Below are 20,840 nucleotides of genomic sequence, written 5' to 3'. Positions count from 1 at the left end.
ATAATTTTGCTTAGATGTGACATAACAGGGCTTAGGGATTTGTTTTATACAGAACCTTCTGGAAGTCATTGCAGGCTTAAAGGACAGTTAAAACACTGCAGTGTTTCAGCACACGGAGGCGGCAGCAGTGCAGGGGGTTCAGTCTGATTTGTGTGCTGAGGGGGCCAAAAACAGCATGTGTATCTATGTGTGTGTTTTCTGAGTAAAGTCACAGAACTTCAGTGACGTGTGGGCTCTAATCCAGCAGAGCGGCTCGTTAGGGCACATTAGTGAAGTAACGTGGAGGCCTCATTAGATGACTTAAGCGTTTTCCAATGTGTAACGTCAGCACAAGATTCACGGTGGTGTTGCTGGAGGGGAGATGAGGGTCTGATTGGTGTGTTCTGAAGCCTCTGTAAACAAGTAATGGGTCCATCATGGTGGCTGACTGGAGTAAGTGTTTTGTCATGGCTAAGTATTGTGGGTAATATGACTCTGTTGTCAACAACCTGTTCCAAAATAATAAGTGCTTGTAAGGTCTGTGTTTGTGCTTCAGCTGAAAAGACAGAAGACCCTTAGAAGGGCTGTTGTACTTTACTTTTGAGTTACATCATTATTTTAAAGTAATGACATAATTCCATAGTCAGTTATGTAACTAATTAGAGTTACATTCTGTATCATCAGGTTGGAGTCTGCATGTCCAAATTGTTTTGTTTCACTGTCAAAATATGACAAATACAGCACTGTGCAAAACTCAGAGACCACCCTTCATTTATTAAATTTCCAGTTAAAACAGCCAAACAGAAAATTACACAGAAACTTCAACAAACAAATATAATATCGTATTTTTTAGTATTTAGCCTGTTCAGCCTTTGCCTTTATTACAGCTTTATTTTTTTTCACAAGGCTTCCTTTCAGTTTTTCCTAAAAATTTGCATTTTCACACCTCCAAAGTTCAGTCTTAGAAGTTGGTTGTATTTTCTCTTCTCATGATCCAAGAAATCCAGAACACATTCAGTGATATTCAGGCCTGGACTCTGACAGCAGCAGCAGCCTCTTTGTTTAATTAGCAAATTTTCTTCCTTTTTGTTTTTTTCTTTTTCTGAAAACAGATAAAAAGTGGTTAAAAAAATGGTTCAAACCGAGTCAGTTTTAAATATTGATCACATCAGTATGTTTGCAGATGTTGAAGAGATACATGTGACTAGTCGTGTGACATGTTTGTTTTCTTCTGTCAGGTGGATTTGATGAGGAACATCAGCACCATACCACAGCCATTCCTCTACACCAGACACGTCCATTTCCTCAACTTCACAAGGTAAGCCAATAAGCAGTAAGCCAAGAGTCCAGAGTGACTGACAGTGCACGTGCCCAGTTACAATACTAATGCCTTTCTCTCTGTTCTCTCTGTCTTTCATTCAATAGTGCTTGAATGTTGCAAATTATATTATTGCTAAAACAATTAAAGTGGCATTCCACTGATTTTAACAACTTTCTCCTGAATTCAGTTACTGAGATGTAAAAAACAGCCTTTCAGAGAAACATACTGTCCCAGATCTCATTACAGTGGTGGTGACAGGAACCAGGGGTCTCAATATCTACCACACAAATAAAGCCAAAACATAACTACCACATCATTTAAGGTGGAAAGGGAAAAGAAGCTAACTTAAGCTTCATGTAGTCTCTATCCACTGTACAAGTCTTAGTTACAGTCAGTAAAACGGGGCTGTGTCACTTCAGACAGGGGTTGCTGGTTTAACTTTAAATAACTACAAACACAGACCTGGACGTAACATTTACAGTTTGAGCATTCTTGTGCTGTGAGTTTATTCATTAGCTCACAGTAATCGGCCACAACACTACACACCCACTGGGAATTCTCCCGACTCTCCAGATCGCCCACGCATTGAGCAAGGCCAAGTATGCAGGTTTTTTCAGATGCGCTGTCCGCGTTCAGCGCTGATTCAGCGCTGCTGCTTTTTTTGAATCCGACTGTCTCACCTGTCATCTGCTGGGACCTGTCATCTGTGAAAGTAGCCAATCACAGGTTCACCCCTCCCCGCTTTCCTTCCACCCCTCCCCCTTCCTTTTCAGTTTGGTCTTACATTGAAATTCCACTGATTTTTGAAAACTTATGCATAATTAAATTGTTAAGATGTAAACAAAGTCATTTGAGTGATTTGAGGTGAAGATCTAATACATGTTATGGTAATAAATATACAATTTGATGCCTGAGACGTTGTTGTGTGACAGTTTTCAGATGAGGGTTTTGGCCTAAAATATATATTTTTAAATTCTTTCAGGACAGAGAGGTATATGCAGGGTGTTGTAGGGCAAAATAGAACACCAAAAAATATTTTTTCAGATATACCACTATTTTACCATCATCAACATTTCATATAAAAACTCAGAAGACACATGTGGGTTTACTGGTGGTTTTGGATAGTAAATAAAATGGTTGTATTTGCACTGCAGACATTGTGACCCATGGTTCCTATCACCACCACTGAAAAGAAATCTGAGTCAGTAAGTTTCTCTACAGTGAACAATTTCAGATCAAACCACTCTGAGTGATCCCAGCATTTAAGTTATGCAGAAACTTTGAAAACTAGGTGGAATTCCCCTTTAGGTTATCTCGTTTATTATGGAACTCCAGGTTTACCAGTTGAGGTCAGTTTCAATGACCAATGTGTGTACTACATTTACCTCATATTGACGTTTGTATTGTCTGTCTCTCTCTCTCTCTCTCTCTCTCTCTCTCTCTCTCTCACTCTCAGGTTTAGGATAGAGCAGCCTGTATACATAAACATCATCAGGGATCCTATCAACCGTTTCCTCTCCAACTACTTTTTCCGTCGATTCGGAGACTGGAGGGGTGAACAGAACCACTTGATCCGGACGCCTCGCATGAAAGATGACGAGAGATACCTGGTCAGATGCTTGTCTCATTCATTCTCTCCCTTTCTTCTCCTTCGTCCTCTCCTTCTTCTCTCTCTTCTCTCATTCCCATTTTCTCCCCTTTTCATTTCTCACTTTTGCGCCCCCCCTCTTTCTTTCTTCCACCTCCTGTCTTTCATGTTTGGGCCAAACCCTACAGGGATGCAGTAGGATTTCGTGTGGTTTTTTGGAAGTTCTTAAGCAGCGTGGCTTTTTGTTAAGGGCTGGTTTTGAATGTTAATAGTTTAGAGAGAGTGTGTATAAGTACATTAGAGTTCAGCTCAGTACAAGAGAGCAGGCCTGGGTCGAGTCCAGTGGCCTCAGGCAGGGGAGAGGAATGGATATTAATGGATAAGTTTGTATCCTGTCAGTCACTTTGGACTCCTCTGCAACATTTGCCTAACTCTTAATTTTAAAGCTCATTATTTAAGAACTTCATAAACGTTTATATGCACATAACTTGCTTATAAATCCTCCAAAGATAAGATTGAATGCTTATGTCAACAGCCACAAGATGTGTGAAAGGAGGTACATTCGGGAACATTGTGAATGGGTGATAACATTCTAGAACAGTGTGAAACAGGTGAGAACATTTTGGTGTAAATAGTGGGGGTATTACACTTCTCTAACAGTGTGAATGTACAGAAATGAGACCATCACAATAAATGACAAAAGACATTGACAAAGCGACACTTTGTTTTTTTTTTTACTTTGTATGCTGCGGCTGTATCGTGAAACCTTTCAATAAATATTTCAACTGTGAATATGGATTCACTTAGCCGATGAGCAGTCTGCTGAGCTCCTCATTAAACAAACCCAGGTTAAGTTCAGTATGCTTTTGTGCCTTTTAGTTCATACAGATGTAGTTTCTGAGGGAGAAAAGGTTCTCTGTCTGCTCCTCTTTCTGCCATGCTGAGGCTACATTTGTTACGGTTGTTTACAAGCTCTGCTCAGATGAAGGACTATATCATGGGATAAGCGTAATAGGAGCTTGTGAAAACAGAGCTGCCACCACATCGAAGAAACCTCCGGTGAAACTAAACTGCCATTTGTTTGACTGAATTGCAGAAACGTTATCTCAAAGTGTCCAGGAAAACATTACCTTGCATATTTAAAATGGTGGTACACCCAGAGTAAGAAATATAGAGGGTCCTGAGAGGACTAATAAACCATTTGGATGCCCTGAAAGCCACAAAATCACATTTTGGGGTCCCCTAAAAAGAAACATAAAAAACACAATAGAGAGAAGCAATGCATTGTGAGGTTGAGCAGAAGCAGGCAGGTGCCAGGTTGTGTAAAGATTGCTTTCGTAGCTCTGACTGGATTGTGGAATCACTATGATAGTCATCTGCGTGAGATGATGGGTTGCAAACAGAGTTGAAATGTGCGCGTGTTGTGGACGGTGGCTCCTATGTGTGATACTCATCTAAAGGGATCCTTTTCACACTCCGTGCCATTAAAAGGAAATAGCGATGAAGCAGGTTAAAACACATTCGGTTAGCCTGCTGATTGTTCCAAAACATGGAAGTAAGGCGGTTCACAAGTTCGGTGATGTAGACCGCTTTATAAAAGAATATACACACAACACACACCAAGAAGAATAAAGGATACAGGCTGTTCTTCGAAGATTACGTTTTTGACTTTCAAGGAAAGCAAACTAGCAAGCCAACTCTTAAGTAACCTGACTGAAAATTGTTGGCTTGTTTAATGTTTATGTTTTTATGTTTATATATATATATATATTAAGGTTTAAATTGAGCAGGTGAGGCAGATCAGTGAGGAAGAAGGACGAACCTCACAAAGTACAGGTTTGACACAGTTATGGCTATGTAACTCTCTGCGCGGCTGCACCGTTATTGTACTGAGTTGGCTAATCAAAGATGTCATCTACAAGCACTGACCAACAAAGGAGTTTAAATCTGCAGTTGCAGTGCTTTGTTAGGTCAGGCTGCTTTTACAATATCCGTAAACTGGTAGACTTTGCACATTTGATGAAGTTGAAGTCAGCTTCTTATCCATATGTTCTGTTCCACCTTAAATGGTGCTGCAGGTACGTTCTGGTGCCTGCACCCCGTTTAAGGTGACTGCTACAAGGGTCCAGTATGGGGGCGTGGTTTTTGTTTGCAGATTTAGTAGCATATACGTATATTATGCAATTTACTAGTTATGTTATGCCTAGAGTATGTGACAGCATTCTAAACTGTTCATTTATATTTCATAATATCAAGTAAGACTTAAGTGTTCAGCTTACAGTGGAACATAGGGACCACCCGATTACAAGGGGGTTTGCACACTGGGCATCCAGAATTACCGAACACTGGCACTGTCTTTCTCACCTCTTGTCTTTTGATTCATGTTATTATTAGGCAAAGCAAGTCTGCCTTAAGAAATACTCATCTCATGTCACAGCAACTTTCTCATAGAACCTCTTCTCCAGGCACTATGATAACTATGAAGTAAAGAAACACCACAAAAACATACCACTGACCTTGTAGAGACATAAAAGCCAAAAGCCCTAGGTGTAAGGATATACTCTTCAGAAATATAGTCCGCACTAAAAGATATAAATTCGATTACTGGAGAGAATACTCCTCGATCGCCATAATCTAATTTGAGTGCTGGGAGATTTGTCACCCCGGTTTTGCGGCTTGCAAGCATCGCCCCTTCATGGTGTGGGTTCTGCCTCCTCCGCATATTGCTGCTGCTAAAACACTTGCTGCAGCTGAAAAAAGAAATCCGTCAGAGGGACTGTGAGACTTGGCACAGAGCTTTTTATTGGGAGGAGCCCAGCCCCGGGGCCAGATTCGTTCTTGGCCACAGTTGAAGTCTGGTCTTGTTCAGAAACAAATCAACCTCAACGGCTCATTTATTTCCGTCTTGATTCTATTAGAAAATATGCGTAATGTTGCAAAGGCCATTGTATTTTAAACGAGCACAACTCTGGTTGTTTATCCTCTAACACGCTAACATACTGTACAGGAAAAGAGACAAACACCAAATAACAGTGCACAGAGCCTTCCTTCAGGCTTCTCCCAAATTGTCATATAAATATGGTCTCACTGATGTACGTGCCAAGGACAGAGAGCAGTGAGCTGGTCTACATCAAACCCTCATCACTGTATTTTTAAGAGTAAGTACACTGGCCATCAGAAGTTTGAGGATACCCAGTTTTTCAAAAAGGTTTTAATGCAAAGCAACATGTTTTCTTTGTTGGGTTGCAGTAACATAAATGTAGTGAAATACTACGCAGATTTTCTTTTTCCAGAAAAAGCATCAGATGTGTAAATGTGAGACATAACTGAACTGTGTAACAGTTAAACTATATATTCTTTCCAGGGATGCACCTGTATGACTTTTTCCTTAGCAAAACAGAAATCGATACCGACGCCAATACCTGACGCTCAAGTATCTGCCTGTACAGAGTACCAATACCAATACTAACTCTAGTTCTACAGTTACAGACTGTAGTCCATCTGTTTCTCTGCATACTTTGTTAGCCCCCTTTTTACCCTGTTCTTCAGAGGTCAGGACCCCCATGGACCCTCACAGAGCAGGTACTGTTTGGGTGGTGGATCATTCTCAGCACTGCAGTAACACTGATGTAGTGGTGGTGTGTTAGTATGTGTTGCGCTGGTCTGAGTGGATCAGACACAGCAGTGCTGCTGGAGTTTTTAAGCACCTCAGTATCACTGCTGGACTGACAAGGTAGGAGTGTCTAATAGAGTGGACAGTGAGTGGACACAGTATTTACAAACTCCAGCAGCACTGCTGTGTCTTCTACTAGTTGTAGAACTACAAAGTTCACCTATATAGTAAGTGGAGCTGATAAAATGGACAATGAATGTAGAAACAAGGAGGTGTATGTATGTAAAGGACAACAGGCATTTTCAAGTTATGTCAAAAAACAAAAAAGACAAAAATTTTTGTCTCCCACAATAGCTATATATACATCAAAAAGATCTTAAAAAAACAACATTAAAAAAACAAAAAACAAAAAGGAAGTGGTTGGGTTAAGGGTTTGGGACAACCACCTTCCAATAAAAAAGTACCCTATAAATGATAATTTCATATATATATTTACCTTATTTTTCTCATAAGTGTGTGTCAGGTTGATTTAATGGTCTGTAACAGTGACTGGACTAAATGAGCCTCTAGACAGGAACATATGTGGAGATCTGTGCCCGAGATGTGTGCTTGTGAGAGGGTTTAATTACTGTAATCGGTGCACGATCTGAAGCAGCTAACATTCAACTGGAATTCCCCTCTTTCTGACACCACTGCTCACACACACATACACAGACGTACACACATTAAAGCCTTTAATTAGACGCAATGCATATTCATCATTTCACATACACATAAGCACACGTACATAAACACACTCGGTTTCATCGTGAGTGTGTAGGATAATTAGGTTCTGCTGAGCTGTCGTAGAAGTTTTGGAGCATGTGAGTTGAGTTATTAAAGTATGCAGTAGAGGAGGTCCCAGAGAGAGAGAGAGAGAGAGAGAGAGAGAGAGAGAGACAGAGTCAGAGACAGAGAGAAACAGAGTGTGACTTCCTGACAGCTTCCCTTTCAGAACTCTAGCTTTTCTTCTTTTCTTCTTTAGGCCTGTGCAAGTGAGAGACCTCTTATTCAGGTAACTGTGTGAGAGAAAACAGTGATAGTGTGTGTGTTATAATCTTTGTCAAATAAAAGCACATAATGAAGCTCGGTTCAATAAAACTTGTAGTTGTTATATATTGCCATCTTTGATTTAGCCAACTGTAATTTATCTAGTAAGAAAGAAATGAATTGTGAATGTCTTAACACAGGTCTTAAAGATATCGGGCTTACTAGCAAGACCCAGTTTGTCAGTATGGACACTTCTTTCCTTTACTTTCCACCATCAAAAGCAGAAAGACTGTAATCTAGATCTAAAAGGGTTAAATACTTTAAGTGAATGAGTTACTGCACGATTGTGCTGTGTCTCAGTCTCAGTCTTGTGGTTTGGGAGTGAGGGGAGAGAACTCTACACGGTATGTCCTAACTGAAGCTGACATGGCGAGGGGGTGTAAGGAGGGGATGAAGAATTAGAGAGCGATTTCACCTCGTGAATGGTACCAGGATGGGTCACAGGGGCATTTAGAGAGCGATGAGTCTAGACACTTTAAGAGCTGCTGATGTGAAGAGCTGTGTCAGATCGACAGTGTGCACTTGCTAAAGTGTTAGCAGAAGCGTATTTGCGCACAGGAGACAGAGATGCAGGCACTCGTTTTAGGCTTTTAGAGAAAAGTTTTCCACTTGAACCTTTAATTAAAATTGCTTTACAAAATGAACAAAGTCTGACTGACAGTCAGACTTATGCAAACATGCAAACATATGAGCATGCAGGCAATTACATACCCCACTTTTACACAGGCCTACTGAGGCGTTCTGGAAGCACTGCACAGCACTCATCTTCACTAATAAGCATTAAAGTGTAATCTGCTGGGTGGAGGAGTGTGTGTGTGTGTGTGTGTGTGTGTGTGTGTGTGTGTGGTGTGTGTGTGCTGGTTCTCCTGTCTTTTGTTCTCTTCTTTTCTCCTTTCTTCTCCTATCATCTCTTCTTTTCTCTTTTCCTTTGTTCTCCTGTCTTTTGTTCTTTTCTCCTTTATTCCCTTGACCTGTCTTTTCTTTTTTCTCCTTTATTCTCCTGTCTTCACTTCTCTTCGCTTTTATTCTCCTGTCTTCTCATCTGTTCTCTTCTCTTTTTCTCTTTTCTTATTTTCTGTTTTCCTTTTTTCATCTCTTCTCTTCATATATCTTATTTCATTCCTTATTGACTACTCAGTTTTTGCTTCTCTTCTTTTTTCTTGTTTCTTCTCTTATCTGCCCATTTTTTGTTTTTCATTTGTTTTTTTTTTCATTTCTTTTCTGTCCTGTTCTGTTTTTCTTTTTTCTCCTGTCTTCTTTTCTCTTGTCTTCTTTTTTGTTCACTTTTCTTCTCATTTGTTTTCTTCTCTTCTCTCATTCTGTTTTCATTTTTGCTTCTCTTCTTTTTTCTGGGTTCTTCTCTTCCTTGCTCATTTAATCTTTACTTCTATTTTGTTCTCTTCTTTTCTCTCATTCTTTTGTTCTTTCTTCTATTCTGCTCTCTTCTTAACTTCCCTCCTCTCTTCTATTCTCTTTTCTTTTCCGCTCTTCTCTTCTCTTCTACTGTTTTTCTTTTCTGAACTCCTCTTTGCTGTTTTTTTCTTCTCTTCGCTTTTGAACACCTCTCTGTTGTTCTCTCTTCTCTGTTGTTCTCTGTTCTCTTCTCTTCTCTTCTGAACTCCTCTCTTCTCTTCTCACAACTCCTGTGATGTTTTCTGAGGATGCCAATGTTCTCTTTACTCGAAGCTCAGCGTACAGTGAAGGCCAGGCTCTCCTCATAATCATAGTCTGAACACGAGCACATGGCTGCTTCTGCACAAACATGGCCTGGCTAAGAGCACCTTTTCCTTTCTTGGAGGGTAATAAGAAACAGTCTGAAAGGAATGGAAAGGAATGGTGCAGACATGTCCAACAATAACAGTTTCCTTTTACAACTGACTAGCATTATCGATGTAAACTGTTGTTTTCCTCTTATATTTCCTCAAACGCTTTGTCGGTGTTTCCTTATGTTGAGCTCAAAGGTTCAAAGGAATCACACATTAATGTTCATCTGGAGGTAGTTTAAGACTAAATTTGCATGGCTTTGTGGCCAGGGGTTCATTATAAAGGCCGCCATAGGACTATAGCAAAAATCCTGAGCTACAACATAGCTTGTCTGGATGGTGGGTAGAGTAGCCTAAAACTATCCTCAAGCAAAAGTCATGTTACTTTAGTCAAATAATGAGTCCAGTACTAGCAAAAGTTGAGTAGAGGTAGGAGCAAATAACAGTTTTCAAGAACTCCTCAGTTCTCATAGAACCGCAGTGGGACTTGTGAGTACATCTCTCAGCATACAAAGTGAAGACTGTTAGGTGTTATTCATCAGTTTTCAAGGTCCTTTTGGTCAAAAATAAAAAGCTAAAGCCCAAAAATGAGAGATGTGAGCAATAGTAAAGCAGTCCAGGTTTAGAATGAAATTAAGCTTAAAAAATTTACCAACTAATTCTGAATTCATTCAAACTCACGGAGAAGTTGAGCGGTGGCTGATGTGGCAAGAATATACGTTCACAATACTTTAACATTTGCAATATGCATCTTTTTACTTTTTCTGTGGTTTGATAAGCAAAACAGGAAAAAAAGAACCAGTAGAGCTACATTTGAGAAATACTATCAAAATATGAGAACAATGATTTTTATTCAATATATTAAACACTGCACTAAATCTAGTTAAACAGTAACTTATTATGCTCTTTGTAATAAAACATGCAGTTCACTATCTTTAAGTACTCACAATGTGCAGGATATACTCAGAAAGGTGTATTGTGACATAATTCATCACCTGCAGACACTTAGAAAAGTATAAATAGTGAAAAGTTTTTGTACATGTAACAGCAAGATAGCAAAATGTAACACTTGATGAGAAAGCGCAGAGAGAGAGAGAGAGAGAGACGGGAGAGATGGGAGAGAAGAGAAAGTAAGAGGGAGAGAGAGAGGGAGAAATTGTCCAGAGTGTCCAGTACTGCGGGGGTGGGAGGTTTTGGCTTAGAACTTCTTAGGACACCAGCCAGTACCATGTGTCATTTCCTGTATATATCATTACACGTGTCCTGCTCACCTCTCTTTATCTCTCTCTCTCTCTCTCTCTTTCTCCCTCTCTTTTTCTGTCTCTCTCTCTCTCTGTTCTCTCTAAACCCCCATTACCTCTCCCTCTCTTTCGCCCTCTTCATTCTCTCTTCCTCTTCTTCTTTCTCCCTTCCTCTCTCACTGTTGCTCTCTCTCTCCTCTCTCTGTCTTTTCTCTCCAACCCCCCCCTCTCTTTCTCCCTCCCTCTCTCTTTTTCTGTCTCTCTGTTCTCTCTAAACCCCCATTACCTCTCCCTCTCTTTCGCCCTCTTCTTCCTCTTCTCCTCCCCTCTCTCCCTCTCCCTCTCTTTCTTTCTCCTTGGCAGGTTCCTCACTGTCCTCACTGAACTCTCGTGGTTTTAATTGTTTTGTTTCAACTCTTGGCTCTTGGTTAAGTTTGGAACATAATTGTTATCTGTTTTGTGGTTTTACTGGTTTCCAGACTTGCGGAGTAACTGCGATGGTGTTTTTGGGTTGACATTTGCGCTCCGTTGTTGTTTGCTTCTCTTAGCGATCTACCCTTTCGCTCAGGCCTCTGCTGCCACTTAAACACAGACTTCCTATTTCACAGTCAAAGGTCAAAGGAAGCCCAACTGGGATGCTCATTGCTCATCCTTGAGTTATACCATCTGCATTTGGAGCACACTTTTTGGCATCAGGTTGGGCCTGGGGTTGGGGTTGGGGTTTTGGTTGGGGTTGAGAGGATGTTGATGTGGTCCTGGGCTGTACTCTGTGCTCAGGTACAGAGTGGCTGTTGTTGCAGGATTTGGCTTCTCTCGGACCTCCACTGCTGTCTGCCTGCTTTGAAGCCTCTCCAGAAGCTTCAGCTCCCTATTGTCAATAAATAGCCATGTTGCAGTCAAACCAAGCCAAGCCAAGGACTTAGAAAAAGTCAATAAACACAGGTTTGAGTAAGGATGGGCAATGTGGAGATCATGTGACTGTTATTGTGACAAATTACATTACAATACAGTTTTTTAAGTACATCATTAGTGTCATCAGTTCATAATGACATCAGCTCTTTATGATGTTATCTTATGTCAGCCCTTTATTTTATTTATTTATTTTTACAAATATTTCATTTTTTCCATTGCAGAACACAGAATATCACGATACATTAGGGGTGGGAATCTTTAGGCACCTCACGATTCGATTACGATTCAGAGGCTGCGATGCGATTATAAAACGATTATCGATGCATCTCGATGCATCTTTTTTCTCTATGCATGATTTCTATCTTCCTACTGTCTGAGGACTTGGTAGTTTTAAAGCAAAGTATTTGTAATGATCCATAATGTAAATGCATTACGGATCATTACAAATACTTTGCTTTAATTATCTAAAATATCTTTTATTAATAAATCAAATGGAAGTGATGTGGCAAGTGAACTAGAAGGCTCTCATTCAGAGACGCTGCTGCCACTCATCTGCGATAAAATGCGCTGTTGCCCTGAAATAAGATCCAGTGGTAATGGGTGTCCACGCAGCGCGTTACAGCCGTCCTTCTTCTTGGCTCCACAGTGTGCAGCATAGCGCGAAAGCCCTGGTTCTCAACGACTGAGAACAGACAGCAGACCACACAGCCCCGAGGTCTGGCCTCGCCAGTAGCGAACGAAAAAACAGATTAAGACGAACATTTGGAGACTTATTCGCATTTATAAGCAGCGCGGTTGGTTAAATCTGCTGAGAGACTGTCTTTCTCTAAAAAGTTGCGAAAATGAACTCGCTTCTCTTTCGTATTTTCCCGTTCCACCTTAAATGGTGCAGCAGTTACATTCGGCGCCTAAGGCAGAATTTAAGGTGGAACGGGAAAATTAGAACGAGAAACTGGCGAATGAGAAGCGACTTCAGCCTCGTAAAACAGCCGGACGCTGAGACATTTTACAAGAAACTCTTCTAGTTTTGAAGAAAGGTTTTCTGGCGGAGATGGGAGGAAAGCGGCTAAAGCTTAAAACAGAGCGAAGTAAATCTGCGCTCTCGTTTATATTTTTAGCCCATACTAGGACATCAGCACAAACTGAGACATACTGGGCATTAAATGTTGTGGCTCCCAAGGTGGTCTGACTTCGTTGAAAGGCAAAATGGCTCTTCTTATCATTTGGGTTGTGACTCCTGATCTAACCTGGCTTTAATGCAGAGGGAGCCGGTCGGATTTCTCACTCATCCAGTTGTGTTTTTGTTGTGTGCCGTCACAGACTGTCCGGGCGCTGCACTTTCCCACTTCCAGTTCCGTCAAAATTACGTTATAAATTAAATATTTAGAACATCGATTTTTGACGTTGAATGAATCGATTCAGAATCGTTCACGTCCGCATCGCGATGCATCTAAGAATCGAGTTTTTCCCGCACCCCTACGATACATACTGTGTATCATGAAAATGCCTTCATGATCATAATCATACATCCAAACGCATTGTCTTTTGGGAAAATTAGCTGTTTTGAATGATGAGTATGCCAGTTACATGAATCGTGTGGATTTTATGTGGGTTTCATTTTGAGAAAGGGGGGCTGCTGAGGGAGAATCCCTTCCCCAAACACAGCACAACTGCCATTATTTGGCCAGTTCAGGGCCAGTCAAAACTAAGATAAGCCTTAAACGTGCCTTATGTAGGCATTTTAGGCCTTTTAGCAGATACACAAATGAAGGGCAGAGTTTTTAGAATTATGTAGAATGTTGAGGAGAGGGCTCAGAAGGATTAGAATTGTACAGTTATTAGTGTACACTTTGACCTTTTGACCTTGATATTGCAAATAAATCAGAATAGCTGTTGAACTTAGTGAATAAAATAAATAAAACAATAATAAAGACTTTAAATGTTAAAAATACTGAGATGCTGCCAGATCTTTTCACTGCTCATGGGTTTTAATGTCTGGCTGTGTTACATTTATACATGGTCAGCCACCCTTTTGTGACATGTCCGTCAGCAGTTGTTAGGTAAGCACTGAATCTTTTGGGAGCTAGTGGTGAGAGTGGGAAGTTGATGACTGTAGCTAAGGCTGTCAGCTCTTTTAAAAGAAAATGAAATGTGTCATGCATGCTGCTCTCGGTAAATGCAGCACTGTTATTCTGAGAAAGAAAAAGCTTGTCACTTTGAAATAGTGTGTATATTTAAGTGTGTCCAAAATATGTGGAAAGAAAAATGTGGTGGCCCTGGAGAAGTTTTAATTGAAGTTGTGAGAATATATGAGACTCTTTGCCGCACTTTAATTTGTAAAATTTATAACCATGGCCAGAGCAGCTTGCAAAAAATGGTAATACATCTGCCATAAATTTATGCATTTAGAGCTGCAATCTTCTGTTAAAAAACTGCTTTCATTATAGTTTTGAAAAGAAAGCAACACAAAATGCTTGTTGAGTGTAATAATAGAACATTAAAGTGGGAAAAACATCAGTTGTCAAGAATAATTTAGAAATGTAAGTTCGCTCCAGACGGCTTTGTCAAAACTACAAAAACAAAGTAAAGAGCTGAAAAGTCCCGAAGGTCAGAAAGTTCTCAAAATTTCAGCTGTCAAGCCAGAACAATAAATGCATTTTTTTTCTTCTTCTTCTCATTCTTTTACAGTTAGAAAGTGGCATGTGGGAAGCTTTCCAGGTCATACAGAATCTATTGTGCACTTTCCCATGCATTGAGGTTCAGCTGGGGAAGAGCTGTTTATAGTGAATTCATTTGCATTCACTAGGTTCGAGCAAAGGCTGCTGTTCTTTTAACAAAAATGTGTATGTACAGTATGGATGCACCAATATGGCAACTGTGAGACAATGGTGACATCTGATATTTTTCACATACACATATGTCAAAGTCAGGGCCAATATATAGATTTTTCTACCAAATTGGTAGAAAGTCAGAGTTGAAAACACGTTTAGGACTTTTAGGACTTTATTTTGCTTTGAATGAGTCACACCTCAAATGTGTTTATTTTGCTGAAATAAAGTAAAGATTTGTATGCATTATTATTGCACATTCCATTCACTACAAAATGCAATGTGCAATAATAATGCATACAAATCTTTACCAAATGCTTCAGTAGTGAATGTTTCGGTAGTGACAATTTTAGTTGATTTTGAGCAGAACTCAAAAACTCTAGCCAATACAAGACTAGCAGACACAGCTTTGAACACTTGTAAACACATAAAATCATAATAGTTTTTATTTAACACACAAAAAATATCCAATTGCAGAATATGTGTTTTGGTAGAGACTGTTCTAAAATTTGCACACTGATTTTCAGACTTTGGGACACATTTACTTCAAAACCGTGGGATGTAACTGCTCACCATGTGGCCATGATGGACAGGGGGACACTGCATGTCTCACTTCCTGCTCTAATATGCAGGGGTGTGGCTAAAATAAGGCTCCTTCCATGGACTAAAACTCTTTGTGTTTTGGTATTGATATGAAAATGTGGGACAGCATTTTTTAAAAGTTTTTTTTTTTTACCAATAAAACTCATGATAAATTTAGATCTTTCAACGTCACTATAAAAGAAATCATTAAGATCTTGTAAAGAACAACACTGAATAATGTTGAAATGTAGGGGTTAGGGTTTGAATAGAATAGAGAGTACCCTATAAATGGTCATTTTGAATGTAGAAATTGTATCATCTACCTGAATCACCATTACAGAGAAATGTAAAATTTTACAAATGCAGTAAATGCATAAAATGCTAACAGTAAATACAAAGAATACAGTACATACAACAGAATACATAAAGTATTAGTCATGAAGTATATGAAATCTAATCAGCAATGCAATACCACTAAACTGTTTTTTAGTTTTCTAGGCCTGTCAAAATTGTTACATACACCTCACTACAATTATTTATTTTTATCACTGTTATTTTCCACAGTTCTTAACTTTCATAATCATATTACCTCATGACAAATTTCACTTCAATCATTCTTGTAAATAAAGCAGGGGACAAATTTATTGAGACACATCATGGGTCTTACAAAAAAATGACAAAAGTTGTAACTTGTCTGGTGCTATAACTCCTTTAGAGGGCAGTGGTGAGTAGTTTTTATTTTGTTTGTTTATTTGAGCTCAAACTGTGTCTGTGGTCAGTTTCAACCTGAAACCAAGTAATTCCATGGCTAATATCCGGATACTGATACTGATAGTTATAAAAATGTCTTTGCACACACAAAAGGGGGAAGTTCTTTTTGATATCTACAGTAAAAAGCAGAACACATATGGACATTCAAAATAATATTGGAAAACCTTGGCATTAGTGTTAAATAAGGTTACACATAAAGCAGCACATACCTTGTCTGTTTAGGGAAATAACTCCTTAATATAGCATTCAGTGCGTCTCATGAGGGCATCTGTGAGAGAACATCAGGAGAGCGCAGAAGGAAAAGTAGTTCCTACCCTACACGTTTATTTGCATAATAATACTGTTTCTTTAATACTACTGATGTATATTCAGTTTACTGCTTAGTATCAATACTGTCATGAGAGGATTGATTCTCCGAAAAGGAACACCAGGATCAGAAGTAGCGATATATCAGTATTGATGTGTCCTCGCCGAGTTGGGAACTGCTAAGGAAAGTGATTGATGCAGTCACTTGCTCACCGGCATGCCCCACTCCCCCTTATGATGATGCCAGTGCCCACCCAGACTCAGACTATTTAATCATAGACATTGTTTCACTTGCCTCACACTATTCTGAGTTCTTCAAGTATTCATCCTCATCATGACAGGCTTTTGAACGGTACTCACTGATGGATTTAACTCATAACTCATTTTCACTGTATATGCTTTTAACAAGTCACTGGTTTTCATAGATCTGTTCATCATCTGTTACTCTGATAGGATCGGACAGTAGTTAGTAACAGTAACAGTGACTGAAACAGTAACACTGACCCTGTTACTAGTAAGTAACTGATCCGTTACTATCTGTTACTCTGATAGGACTCTAAAAGTAGTCATTGGTTGTCATTGGTTAGTCTAAATACTTGTGTCCAGTGACAGGCCAGTTCTTTTTTCTATACTCAGTATTGTATATTAATAATAAAAGCTTATGTTTTGTGTGTGTTCCTCTTTTGAGTCTTGGTTCCTATCACGGTTTCTCAGGGTTTGTTTTCTTGCCTCTGTTTCCCTTGGTTTGCTTATTTGGGGCTCGGACGTGGATTTCTGTAAAGCTGCTTTGTGACAATGGCCATTATATAAGTAGAACTTGACTTTAAAGCTAGAAAGGATAGCTAACAAGCTAATTTGGCCACTTTGGTCTTGTATTTTAACAGCTGCATACAACGAACCAAAAAGTAAATTGTTAATCACAATAATTTGTATGCCATTTAATCGCCGTGATCTAACTGTTGTAACTGCCAATATTGATTATTCTGATATCCTTGCTAATTTATAGTCTTGCCAGTGTGCCAGCAGGCACCAAGTTTGCTTACCCAAGCTCTCCCAGCGTTCACCTGAGGCTCGTGAAGCGAGCAGAGGCCCTGCAGTCCAGAGCCTTCAGATCTTTCTGTCTTTACTTAACCTCTCTAGCATGGGGGTTAAAGGCAAGGCCGTTAACGTGACAAATTGCCTGCTTCTGCCAGAAAACGCACATCCGCCTTTCACTGCGCTGCTGCCTGAAGTGAGACGGGCCAAGTTCTGCGTGTTTTTTAACCCCAAATGTCATCATGGCATCCTTTGCAGGCAAAAGAGCAGCAGGTTTTAGGTGGTAGAAGACCAAGGAAAGACCTTGACTTTTTCCTCCTTTTCCTCTGTTTGTCTTCCGCATGTTTCAGATTTGTTAGTTTTTCTCTCTTTGCCATTGAGCTTACGTCATCTGACCTTGTTTTTTGAGAGTTAACAGAAAGAGAGCGAACAGAAGAGCAAATAAGTCACACTTCATATGACCCCTGCTATATAACAGTCATCATAACTTCAAACATAATGGTATTTGTCATGACAATTATGTGACACTGCTATGTTACTGAATATAATCTGTCATAACAACTCATGACAGGATATGACGTCTGCTGTGACATGCCTAAAGCATGGTTACAGTGCTGTGAAAAAGTATTTATCCCCTCCTAGTTGCTTCTATTGTTTGCATGTTTGTCACACCTTATTTATTAAGGAAAAAAAGTTGTCCCCTTAGTACCTCAGTCAATTTAGTTGACCGTTTGGATCAGTTAAATAAGACACACCTCAGGCTTGATAACTGCCAGCCCTGATGAATCTAAACATCCCTTAAACAGACCCTTTTCAGCAATGTGGTGTAAAGCTAACACAGCATTCCACAATAAGAACGAACAGTCAACATACTAGTGTGATGGTGTGGGGATGCTTTGCTGCCTCAGAGCCTGGGTAACTTACCATAATTGACAGAACCATATATTCTGCTTTGTATCTTCCTGCAGAAGGAACATCTGGTCATCAGTGATCTGAAGCTCAAACGCAGCTGGGTTATGCAGAATGACAATGATCTGATGCCCAAGAGCAACCACCTCTGAATGGCTTAAAAGAAACAAAATTAAGGTTTAGAGTGGCCTAGTCAAAGTTCTGATGAGGTGTCAGGACCTTAAACAGGCAGTTTATGCTTGAAAGCCCTCTGGTGTGGCTTAGTTAAAACAGTTCTGCAAAGAAGAGTGGGCCAAAAATCCTACAGTGTTATGTGAAAGACTGATCTCCAGTTATAGGAAGTGTTTGATTGCAGTTGTTGCTGCTAAAGGTGGCACAACCAGTTGTTATGCTGCATTCGACTAGGCCTGGAAGCGGGAAGTCAGAGCTCAGAATTGTGTTGTTTTCGTCCTCTGCACATTTGACCTACAAAGTGCAAAAATACAGACCCCTCCATGAATGCAGGTATTGTTAGCAAAAGGCTAGCCAACTAATGCTAGTGATAACTTTTTTGTTCACGATGTATTTACTGCCTGAAAACAGTTGGCTGGTGTTATAGAATCTTTTTTATAAATAGAGAAAAAGTGCTTTATTACACTTAATGGTGTGAGCAGCAATGTTGATTTGACGTTGTACGCTGAACTTCCCAGCATTCAGAGTGGGAATTTCCAGTTAAGGGGCCGATTTCTTTGATTTTTCTTTGATTTTTCAGAGTTCCGACTTATGATTCATGATTCCGACTGATGAGTTGGAATTCACTTGAACGCAGCATTAATTTAAGGGGCCACGTAGACAAAAAAAACTTCTTGCAAGTTCTTTTTCTCCTCCTTTTTTCCTGAGTAGATGCATACTGTGTTTTGTGTTTCCTCATGTTCTCTTTGCCTTATATTATCTTTTGTATGAGGATCTGAATCCATTTAGTGTGATATACAAAAATAGAGGAGCTAAGTTTTTTCAGCACTGTATGTTGTGTTGCAGGGTTCTAGTAAATTGTTGCCAAATGATGAGGAGAGAGAAGTAGAGAGGGAAAGAGTGACTGACTTTGCTCGTTGTTTTTATAGCAGCCTATTACCTTTTTATTTTCTTTCTAACTGGCTGGGCCTGTTAAAAACACAGCTTAATGGTGTGGAATTTCATAGAGATGTCTAGTACTGCAAAACTCCCTGCTGCGTGTACGGTTTAGCCTGTGTGTGTATTCCTCTAAACCTCCTCACGACTCTCAATGCCTTTTTTTTTTTACCTGTATAATATGAGTAGGTTTTGCACATTGCATGAAACCACAGAGCGAGTGGGTGCCAGACCTCAGTAATGGCGGAGGCTGTCCCAGTAGAGGTTTTGTAGGTGCTTTCTATAGCCAGAGCATTCTCGGGTCATTCATCAGGACTCATTGGAACTGCTGCCATTATTCAAATAAGGCTTTTTGATGACAACCTCAAGTTGAGTTTTTGCATTTGAGAGTTCAACACAAAAGGGATTTTATCCCAGTAGAAATATTTTGACAGCGATTAGAAGAAACCGATATATAGCCATTTCACATGTGACACTTTGAATTATGCATTCATGGAAAAACCTCTAATGTCTGCAGAACAATGGTACCTGGAGAATTAGATATGATAGTTATGGAAAGTTTCCATTCAATGAAAAGCTCAAAAAACAGAAACATATCATACGCTTCCTTACTGTAAGACAAAAGGGCCTCACATCCACAAATCTTTCTGTACGATTCCTTTAAAGGGATTTTTTGAAATTGAGTAAAATGTCTGTATAAATAAATATAAACAGGATGGTTAGGATGTAAACAGTCATTCAGAATAGTCTGATGTGAAGTGCATGACTCTAGAGAAACTTGTCGAGACAGATTTGTTCACAGTGGTGATAGGAACCAGACCAAAAAGATTTAATGCCTCTAAAAGTGAAATTACAGAAAATTATTGTATGAAATGGTTAGTAAATTGTTGTTTTGAGATGTGCTCCAAAAGTTATTTTCTAAAAGACATTCATGGTGGAGAGGCCTGTGCAGTTCTTTGGGCAAAATAGTCCCCAAACAAAACGTATCTTTTTCCCATCATCAACATTATATATAAAATATAGAAGTGTAGGTTCACTGCTGGTTTTAGATAGTAAATAAAATAGCTATATTTGCACTGTAGACATTGTGACCTCTAGTTCTTATCACCACCACTGTAGAGAAGTCTGTAGGTTTCTCTACAATATACCACATCAAACCACTCAAATGAATCAGTTATGTGTTTTGAAAAATCAGTTGAATTCCCGTTACCTTAAAAATGCAAGGCAAAACCATAGGCACAAGATGTTTTTTGAACAAGTACGTCATAGTTGTTGTTGTGCTGTAATCTCTGACTGAGTCTGGCTGGAGGTGTTTGAGTCAGTGGTAGTTGACACACTCTCAGGAAGTTATTGTGTGTTGCGTGTTTATGCGTTTTTGAAAGATAGCAATCAGTGCCCGCTGTGGACCACTTCACCAGGTTCCTGAAGAATTTTAGAGCTGGGTTTTCACCGTGTGAGTAATTGATGCCCTCTTCTGGCGAGAAATGATGACTGCCTTTTGTTTTCTTGAATAGAATTGCTAGGTAACACAAAAATAATGTTTACATGCGCATCAGTGTTTCATTAGTAGTCTGGATAAGACTCCTAATCTAACAAAGACATGTAATTATGTAAACAACATGGTTTGACAGGCATGAGTGTGGCCCAGATAAAACATGTGGTCCAGACTGATATTGGCCTGACTATTCAAGTTAGATTTGGACATGTAAATGCTTAAATCGGTCCACTGTCTCTCACACTGGAGCTTTTGTGAAATGCATGTAAACAGGGTTATGAATGGACTAGTTTATTATACA

At 39.6% G+C, this 20,840-nt stretch overlaps 1 protein-coding gene across 1 annotated transcript in view; it reads left to right on the top strand.

Moving 5' to 3' along the window:
- Positions 1-20,840, top strand: part of usta (uronyl 2-sulfotransferase a) — a 113,058-nt gene that overhangs the window by 89,794 nt on the left and 2,424 nt on the right. The window contains exons 4-5 of the mRNA XM_036582301.1: positions 1,218-1,297; positions 2,757-2,910. Of these exons, the coding sequence (XP_036438194.1) occupies positions 1,218-1,297; positions 2,757-2,910 (234 nt within the window). The remainder of the gene's footprint in view (positions 1-1,217; positions 1,298-2,756; positions 2,911-20,840) is intronic.

The sequence above is a fragment of the Colossoma macropomum genome, unplaced genomic scaffold, assembly GCF_904425465.1.
Source record: "Colossoma macropomum unplaced genomic scaffold, Colossoma_macropomum, whole genome shotgun sequence".
Classification (NCBI taxonomy): domain Eukaryota; kingdom Metazoa; phylum Chordata; class Actinopteri; order Characiformes; family Serrasalmidae; genus Colossoma; species Colossoma macropomum.
This window is presented reverse-complemented; position numbering and strand designations above follow the sequence as displayed.